Source organism: Myxocyprinus asiaticus, chromosome 1 (assembly GCF_019703515.2).
Source record: "Myxocyprinus asiaticus isolate MX2 ecotype Aquarium Trade chromosome 1, UBuf_Myxa_2, whole genome shotgun sequence".
NCBI lineage: Eukaryota > Metazoa > Chordata > Actinopteri > Cypriniformes > Catostomidae > Myxocyprinus > Myxocyprinus asiaticus.
The window spans coordinates 37,334,173-37,344,441 of NC_059344.1; the positions used below are offsets into that span (position 1 = coordinate 37,334,173).

The following is a 10,269-nucleotide window of genomic DNA, read 5'->3' on the forward strand; positions in this document are numbered from 1 at the left end:
AAAAAAATTCCAAACCTCCCAACTTTCCAAAAATCAGGTCAGGGATGATGTTCAATATTTTGTCTTTAAAGCATAAATAATTCTTTATCCATTTATTCTTAAATACGCAATTAGCAGTATTAAAATCAAGTACATTCAGACCACCTTCTTCAGTTGGATTGCATAGAATCGTCTTTTTTAAATAGTGCGGTCTGTTCTTCCAGATGAAATTAAACAAAACAGTATCTACTTCTTTTATAACTGATCATGGAACGTCTAATGCAAGAGCTGTAACTAAGCACGATAACCCTTCAGTTTTAGATAATAATATTCTACCTTTCAATGATAGATCTCTCATTAACCATGAATTTAATTTTTGTTTAATTTTCCCAATAATTGGTGTAAAATTCAAATTATTTCTCTCCTTCTGATCTTTACAGATCTTGATACCTAAATAATCTACCACCTCCTTCACTGGTATACCATGTATGTTATCAAGGTTACAAGTTCTCAAAGGAAACAAAACACATTTTTTGATGTTTAAAAATAAACCAGACACAGATGAGAAAGTATGAAGACAATCAATAGCTTTTTTTATTTCAATTTCATTTTGCAAAAAAAAGGGTAGTATCATCCGCTAATTGGGAGCATTTTATTTCTTTCTTCAAAAGCGTAATATCGCAAAATGTATCTCTTTTAATATGTATGGCCATAGTTTGTGTTACAAGTAAAAAAAGAAAGGGTGAGATTGGGCAGCCCTGTCCTATGCCTTTATTGATTTGAAACCAGATGTTGTTCCATATAGCAACTTAATTGAACTGTTACAGTCATTATATAATGTTCGAATAGCTCGTTTAAAGAATTCTCCAAAACCAAAAAAATGTAAGGTCTCCAACATGAAATTATGATCAATAGTATCAAATGCTTTAAAATAAAATAAAACTATTATCTGTAATAAATCACTGTAATCAATTAAATCCAAAATGAGCCTTATATTATTACAAATGTGTCAACCTTTCATAAATCCCGACTGACATTCATCAATAATGGGATCAATACAATCCTTTAGTCTTTCAGCAAATATACTTGCGGACATTTTTGCATCATTATTAATCAATGTAATCGGGCGCCAATTTTCTAAAAGTAATACATTTTATTGGGCTTTGGTAATAAAGTTCCAAGATCAAACCTTGTCTCAGTGAACTTGGTAAATAACCATATTGTATAGCCTCTCTAAATACAGCTAACAAAAAAGGTGACAACTCGTTTTGGAATATTTATAAAATTCACTAATTAAACCATCATTCCCGGTTGACTTATTGTCTTTAAGTTTGTTAATACAATGAAGTACTTCATTTAGAGATATCTCTTGGTCACACATTTTCATAGAAGACTCACTTATCTTTTTAGCATCCTCTTTAATAGAATCTAAGAATGACTGTGCATTACTCAATTTGTCGTCATAATACAATTTCTCATAAAATTTTGCCACATATCTTGATATTTCCATAATATTTTCTGTTAACTGTCCATTAATATTCAGTTTGACCATAGATGTGAGTTCTACATTTCTTTTTTCTTCTTCCTGTAACCATTTCTTGATCTAATAAAGGCACCCTTTGCTTTATATTCATATATTTTATCTAATCTAAATTGCAATTTCCAGAGAGATTTATTATTTCACATATAATTTTTTCATCATTTTTTTTTTCTGTTTTGCCATTTCTTTTCCTCTCCTTATGGCTAAAGCTCTTATTTTATATTTCATTAATTTCCAATTTAAACCGAAAATATTTGTTGAATGTGCCTCATTCCAACAATCTATAATAATATTTTTAACATCCTCTCTGAACTGCTCATCTTTCAATATGTTTTGGTTCATTTTCCAGTACGTAATTTGTTTTTACATCACTGGATTTTGTTGTATCTAGTGAGAGAAAAATGCCTTTGTGATCTGTAAGAACAGAAGGCTCTATAGAGACCTCTTTAACAAAATTCACTAAATACCTTGAAATTAAATATTCAATATCAATCCAAAAATGTTGGGTAAACACACGTTGAGCAGTGGTAGCTCAGTGGTTAAGGCTCTGGGTTACTGATCAGAAGGTTGGGGGTTCAAGCCCCAGCACTGACAAGATGCCACTGTTGGGCCCTTGAGCAAGGCCCTTGACCCTATCTGTTCCAAGGGTGCTGTATTGTGGCTGACCCTGCACTCTGACCCCAGCCTAGCTGGGATATGTGAAAAAAGAAGAATTTCACTGTGTATGTGCAAATGTATAATGTGTGATAAAGAAAGAAAATTAATTAACCAATAATCTATACGTGACTGCTGTGAGTAAGGTTTCTTTTACACCATGTAAATTGAATTTTATCTGGATACTTATGTCTCCATATATCAATTAAGTCAAAAGTAGAACATAAATTATTCAATTCTGGAAGAACAGACCTGACATTTGGACGAGGAGGAAAACAATCCTTTTCAGAATCCCATACTGTATTAAAATCTCCTCAAATTACTAATTTTGCATTGCTAAACTTTTCTATTATTGTTTTAATCTGATCTTCGAAATGTAAAAAAAAAAAGCTTTATTTTGCGTGGTAAAGTTTGTTGCATAGACATTTCCCAAAATAAAAATTTCAGCATTCTTTTCTTTTACCAATATCACCCATCGACCTGAGTCATGCAATTTAGTTTGAATTATTTTCCCCTTAAATGTACCTTTTAAAACTGCAACACCGTCTGATCGATTATTCCCATATGACATCCATAAATCATCCCCCCATTGACTCTTCCAAAAATTATAATCTGACAAAGAAGCATGTGTTTCTTGAATATAATAAAAGTCACATTTAAATTTCTTGCAAAATAAAAATACTGCTTTCCTTTTCAGCAGATCATCTGACAAAGATATCAATGTGCTGTGTTAACAATACCTTATCAAAAGTGAAACAAAATATGTTCCCATCACCTCAATAATGTAACTACAACCCAGACTGACCTTAATAATACTTAAGATCTATAAGAACTCTGATGTACAACATATGAACATTTTTGGATATATTTCAATAATATATATATAGAGCATTTCTGTCCTCAACGTAGTCCATTCCACGTAATGACTGTACTTGTTAAAGACACATAGTCCACTAAAGTTGTGACCACATGCATTTCTTATTCAAGATACTGTATTTGCACACAATCGTATTCAGTATTTAGGCATATATCTCTTTTCCATCAACGAAGGCTCGTACGCCAACGAAGTAAGCCTTCTTTCCTACCTGCCGAGCAGCCTCCACTTTTGGCCACAGTTGTTTACGTATGGCTTTGTCCATAGTTGTTAAATCCTCTCCAAATCGTATCTCCTTTGTCTTCAGATAGGTACTCGTTTTCGCAGCTTTCCAAAGCATATCACGTGAGGATCTGGACACAAACTGGATGATGACAGTTCTCGCTTTCACGGCATTTCCTTCAAGTTTTCTTCCAAGCCGGTGTACGATATCTACATCTTGTTGAAGTTTGCTGGTAAGTTCTGTAAGAACTGCACAACAAATATCCACCACTCGTGCCTTTATGTCTTCGCCTGCCTGTTACACCAGTCCATACATTCTCAGATTCCATCTTCTTTTGTAACGTTCTACCTCGTTGAGCTTCAATCTCCGACATTTTCTTACCATGTGCACCGCTGACCTCATGATTTATTTTCATCTCCTTCTTTACATTTTTCATGTCTTCTTTGACGTCTTTTACTTCACTGAAGAGGAATTCTGTCGTTAAATGCTCACCGTATTTGCCCTTAAGAGTTCCTCTAATCCGTTGACTCTCTCATTTACGCATTGTACGATGTTTTCTTGAATTTCAGACAGGGAAGGTTCATGTTTACCTTTCTTCGGATCAGGAGTGCTGGGGGTCGAATCCGGTAATGTAGCAAATGAAGTGTTATGCACCTAATATGAGTGCAATGCTTAAATGTCAGTGCCGCAAATGTGTACTTCATCATCTTTGCTTTTCATCTTTGTTAGGCGTTTTTTCTTTGGCTTTACTTTCCCTCTCTTTCCGTTTTTCCGCCATGGAAGCTTATTGGGTTACACATCGGCGAGTTGCAAAGTTGAAGAAACAAACTTTTATCCTCAGCTTCTCAAAACAACCTCCTCACCGGTCGCCATCTTGCAAAAGAGATTTGTGCATCTGTAGAGGCAGCAGCGGGCACTGTTCAGAGATCAGGGGATTTTGGCCAATCAGAAGAGCTAGTCATACCAATAAAGGTATGTTTTTCTTTTTCTGAAATCACTCACCATTATACATTTGTTTATAGTTTAAATATACACGCTGGTCAGCTACGGTTGGTAATCAGTGTTTCTTAGTTAAGTAATCCTTTCTTGTTTCACGAAAGGTAAGCTAACGCTAGACTACCTGCACTGTTAAGTTTGCCATTCAGTCATCTCATATTAAATGTACCCTCATATTAAATGATTTATTCCTTATATTCTCTTCTGCTTTACCTTCTAGAAAAATGACAGAACAGGGTTGGTCTTCGCAGGTGAGTATCATAAGTATGCACCCTTATGAGAATTTACCATGGTCAGAAAACCATGGGTACCATGTTTTTTTTTTTTTTTCTTTTTGTTTGTTTTGTTTTGTTTCTTTTTGGTGGATGGTAATTTTTATAGGAATACCATAGTAAAGTAAAGGGATGTCAGAGTTTGCACTACAGTAGGCAATTTGCCCAGAAATTATTACTCCCACAGGGAAGCAGTCCCTAAATTGGAAGCTATAAATAACATAATCTTGATCCCATAGGTATCCAGGAATTGAGCGAAACTAACCAAGTAAACTAAGGGGGCTTTCACACGGGCAGTTTAGTTCGAAACAGAGAACGGTTTGCATGAAAAATTGGTAATGTGAAAGCTGTCATATAGACCGGGGAGCGCACCGCGGTACCGAACCCGAGACTACCTGTAGGAGGTGGTCTGAGTTCGGTTGCGATGGAACTGTAGCGCGATTCACGTGAATGTGAAAGCAACTCGGACTCGGCTATGCACTCCTTCAGGAAGTAAAGTAACCTGCGCATGCGTTTTAGCCGATGACGACATCATTAGTTTCAACTAATAAATACAGGGTATAATAGGAGATGACAGTGGCGATAACTTCACCTTGGACACGAGAGTGAGTTAGCGTGCAGTGTAAACAAAGATGCAAATGAATTCCTTGCAATCAGCTGTCTTCTCAAAAAACGCCATTTGCGAGCAGCAGCAAGCTGCTTTCCCCTGGACCTCTGATGAGATACACCATGAAGCGCACATATACGCAGCTGTCGTTCACTCTGCTGTGCATAATGGCACCAAAATAAAAAATAAAAAAGTATGATGAGTCGCGTTGTGTTCTCCATGCGTGTTTGTGATGACGTAAGATGAACGCAAATGGATCGGGGTTCGATAGAATCAAGTGAGTGTGAAACCAGACCAACGCTGCGGGGGGCACCGGGAACAATCGCACTCGGAATCGGACCGCAGCAAACGTGCCCAGTGTGAAAGCCCCCTAAGGGGGCTGGAAGCACCTGTTTCCAAGTGATTAAGTCTCTGTTGTAGGTCAGCAGATGTGATTTAGTGGGACACTGCAGGGCACATGGGAGTGAGATAACTTACTATTCTTAGACTATGTAAATATTGATTTTATATTATATGGAACACATATTTGCAGTGACGTTGGACGAAAAACATGCTTTAAATCGCCTATAGGCTTTATAAAATGGTAACTAACCCGCTCTGTGACTCACTGCAGCTTCCAATTTCGGGGCTGCTTCCCTATGGGAGTAATAATTACTGGGGCCGCTAGAGGCCGCTGCCGCTACAGATGCACAAATCACTTTTGCTGCATATTTTACACAGATATGTGGTGCAAAAGGAAGAGTGCGTGAAACTTGTCATTTGCGAGCGAAAAACAGTGTTTGAGACTCGTAGCAGCAGATTCAAGCAGTTGTAGTTATATAATAGGATTTGTGCACCTGCAATGAAGAATTTGAGAAGGTGTAACTGTTGTGTTGTGATTGTGGGAGAGAAAAAATAATCTACAAGTTTGCAACTCTTAAAACATTTTTCTCTGTGACTTAAAATTTACTGGTACACGTGTGTGGCTAATCTCTACAACTACAAATTCCACTGTCACAGGCCTCAGTTGATTTGCTCCAAAAATACCTTAATAAACGAGCCTCTTGTCAGTGGTTTCAGCCATTTAAATGGGGAACACCTTTACTAATATGTCATAAAATAACAATGGCCTGCAAAAAAGAATAAAGAATTATAACTGGAAATTACCACTACTTGGGTTCAGATGGTGTCAGCTTTTAAGGAATAAAAGCACAACTTCCTTCTTAGATGTTACATAAACTGTCATTTTATTTACAGGAAAAATATAGCTTCTGGGACTGGGTTATTAGTTTTTATGACAATTTTTTTAATTGTTTTAAATTATAATATGTAATATATTACCGGGCACATCCATGAGTTATTTGAGAATTTACTCAGTTGTCTATTCAGATTTTTAATAGACTGTAATAATTCCAGACATAGGCAGCTGTGGCATTTGTAACAATATATTTTTTGTACTTTCCATGGCATACTACATATTTAGGATTGGGGGTAATAAAGGCCTTTGAAAACCTCATGTCTGTTGACAGCTAATCTTCAATATCTCACAATAAAAATCATGTAATGCAACAGGAATAATAATCATAGAAATAACAGAATTCTCAAACTAAATTTGCATGAAACAGCATGTTCCTTTTATTGATCACAATGGTTCAGTAAGTTTTGCTGGTTTTAGTGGTAACAAGAAGCTGATCAGTACACTGGAAAGACTACATGTCTACATACTGTATTGCACGCAATGTTGTTCGCAATATTTTAAGTTTTAAAAAAGACATTCAGAAACAGGGCAGAGGAATAGCAGGTATAAAGGGCATTTTGAAAAGTTCAGTGGTATGACACATCAACCCTTTAAACAACTAAACACCAGAATCCTCAAAACCAAAATGACCCCATTCAGCTTTTCCAATGTTCTGTGTAACACCAAGGATTAGCCTTGAAAAAAAAAAAAAAATCAATATACATATTGAAAGCATTATTGTAACACAATTACAATCAGACAGTTTCCCTTCCAGTGTTGTGCAAAAAAAATTTAAAAAAATAAATAAAAGGTTTATAAGCCTTTTTAAGATTTTATATGTCAGTTGAGATTTAAGCTGTGAATGCTTCTTTGACCATTTACTCAAGTGAGAGAATATCTGCATTCTCAATACATCATACCAGCATTATAAGAAACAAAGTAGAAGCACTTTGTGAGCTTTATAGAAATTAGAGCACACACCACCAGAAGAGTGCTAGTGAGAGCAGTATTCCCAACACAGAGTGGCTGACCACTGAGGCTGCGTTACACAGGTCAGAGGTGCAGCAGGTGAACTTGAACTTGGAAATTTGGGGAAATTTCTGGGCGACTATGTTGTAATTACAATCTGAGAATTTTATACACTGCCTGTATGTATCGCCACCTAAAAGAGAGGGATGGAAGAGAGACTTGTTTGGGATGGGTCAATTAGACAATTTTTCAGATAACAGAAAGCCACTTTTTTAAGTGTGAGTGAGCTGGGGCACCTCTCTCATAGACTGACACACAGGCATCATCATAGTAGCAGTCTCGAATTTTAGAACATGTGGCCGTGTAGTCGTTACAACTGTAACATTTAATGGCAGAGCCTAGAGAGAGACAGAGACACAGAAAGAGAAATGTTCACCAGAACAATAATGCAAAGGGGGTCAAAAATAAAACTGCTGCACACAAAACAGTGTCAGCGGCAATTAATAGAAATGAATACATACCAAGCCCCAGCAGAGCCAGACCAAACACCACACACACTCCAACAGAAGCTTTCATAATGACCTTAGTTTACCAGTCTAATCCTGACCAAGAGAGAGAGGAAACTTAGAGAGAGAGTACAACTGGTATTTGTTTGAAAATCACTGCCATGGTTCATCCAAAAAATGTCATGAAGATGAACTTGGTCCCAAACCCTCAAATTCAGAATGCATTAGATCATATGGAAATTAAACTGCTACCGCCCCGACTTGATGCAGATTTATGGAGTTGGTGTCTCACCACCTTTATTTTAGGAAACTGCACAATTTTTGTCACATGGCCATATATTGAAACGGGTAATATGCAGCTGTATATGATTAAGCGCTGACTGACAAAAGTGAGAAGTGTATTATGTTAAATGATTTATTTATTTATTTATTTATTTTTGCATATCAATGTACATTTTCTACATGGGTAAAAGGGGTTTAATGTCAAAGCCAATTTTTACAGGTCTATATGTATCATATTATGTTATGTTACATTTTTAAATTATTAAATTAAATAATTTTCCTAAAATGTCAGCTGTGGGGTAAAGTGCGTCAGATGCATTGGGGTAAGCTGTGCCAGTGGCTCAGTTAATAGTGATGATAAGTTGTGCATCCAAAGGCAGAAAATACAGTGAAGTTGGTTGGTCTCATTGAAAAACTTGTGAGAGCCAAATTTCTTCGAAGGTTCTAAGAGCACTGGCAAAAAGAGGGAAGCTGCAACAATACTATGTATTAAAGAAGCTACCACACCCTCCCAAAGTTTGGATAACTGCTAGGGAGCAACATTTTATATTTCCCTCCACTGATGGTTTGAGTTTGGAATAAAAAATGCCTTAGTTTGTTCAGTCCAATGAAGGATTTTTGTTAACTTCTATCCAGAATTTAAACAGCCTTTATGCTTCTAAAAATGAAAATAAATAAATAAATAATAATAATACAATTACTTCACTGCACATCTTGAAACAACTTTGTAGCTTGGCACAAAATCTGTAATTGCTGAAGTAAAACAATATAAGGAAAACTAACATAAAGCAATCCCATATATATATATATATATAAAAGACATGTTTGCAGTTATTGAAATAAAAGTCTGGTATGAAAAGGAAATGCTTTCAGTTTAAGTAAGAAACATTTTTATATATGGACAAAAGCACTTTTGTCACTGCTTTGAATACTGTTTTATTCCATACAACTTTGCTTGGTGCCATCACCACCCTCTCCAACAATGATCAAACTAGACAGTTTGACTGAGTAACACACCAAAGTTGATGGTGATTTTAAATGAACTGCTCAGCTGATTCACACAAATCTTGGGCAGTGATAATTTAAAAAAGCTAACGAACAATTCCACTGTTATTGACCTGAAAAAAAGATACAGTTCAATTAAGTTTTGGCACACTGTATGGGGCAAGTTGTCAATATGCATGTAAATTTAACAATTTAAATTTATTTATGCATAATATTTTTGGTAAAATTATATCAGTAAAATACCAATGAAACAAAACAATTCAGGAATTAATAATTAACATACAAAAAAAAAAAAAAAAAGAAATTTACATTTAAAAAAATTCATTTGGATAACATTCACGAAACAGTTCCTAATTTCGGTTCAGCTTTTTGGTTCAGTTTTGAATAGAAGTTTGAGAAGATAAACTGCTGCAAAAGGAAACAAACATTTATGCAATTGGACTTTTGCCTCACTTGCTCCTGTGACAACTTGCCCCCATTTCCCCTTTATTAAACTATCAATTTAAATTAATTGTCCTTTTAGAGTTAAATTAAAATGTACTTGAAAGTAATCCCAATTTTCTCAACTATCTAAAAAAAAAAGTCTGTCTTTTGGGGGGGAAGGGGTCTAAATCATCCCAGCACACAAGCAAAGCATGTCCTTAAGCAAAATTTTTTTTTTGTTTCTTCATGTATTAATAAATATTTTCTGTACTCATTTGTATGGCATTATTTTCCTGTTATTTCTCTGTAGTCTTACCCTGATGTGAAGAAGGAATCCAACCGCAGGGGCATCCACACCAGTCTGAAAAATGAAGAGCTCATTGAGGCCACTTGCTCTCTCCTAAACACGCCCCCAATGCTCTTCAATACATCTTTTATGACCCTTTGATTGTGTTTTAAATAATTCAACATACCGAAAATCCTAAAATATTTATTTCTTATGTGTTAATCTTATTATATGAAACTGAATAGAATCTCTTTCCCAATGTTTTTGCTTTGAGGATTCATATAAAAATGATTAATAATATATATCCCAATCACTGTGCCTACATGACATTATGAGTTTGGAATGTTAACGATTAATGATTGACAGAAGTGAACTACTTAGTTACTATCAGCAGATACTTTTCGTTCACAGTAATTCACTGTAAATGATCTGCCTGA

The 10,269-nt window shown here is 35.6% G+C and overlaps 1 protein-coding gene and 1 long non-coding RNA gene across 2 annotated transcripts; one reads left to right on the plus strand and one right to left on the minus strand.

Annotated features, from left to right (window-relative positions):
* Positions 1-3,258: 3,258 nt before the first annotated feature.
* LOC127445928 (uncharacterized) lies at positions 3,259-9,992 on the plus strand. The gene is made up of 3 exons (XR_007898073.1): positions 3,259-4,242; positions 4,487-4,517; positions 9,857-9,992. It is a non-coding gene; the product is annotated as an uncharacterized LOC127445928 (long non-coding RNA).
* On the minus strand, positions 6,736-9,925 carry LOC127445915 (CD59 glycoprotein-like). Its single transcript, XM_051706400.1, has 4 exons — positions 9,863-9,925; positions 7,852-7,932; positions 7,627-7,728; positions 6,736-7,523 (listed from the first exon to the last, which is right to left on the minus strand). The coding sequence occupies exons 2-4, from the start codon at positions 7,904-7,906 to the stop codon at positions 7,330-7,332; spliced, it is 351 nt and encodes a 116-aa protein (XP_051562360.1). The 5' UTR covers positions 7,907-7,932; positions 9,863-9,925; the 3' UTR covers positions 6,736-7,329.
* Positions 9,993-10,269: the final 277 nt, after the last annotated feature.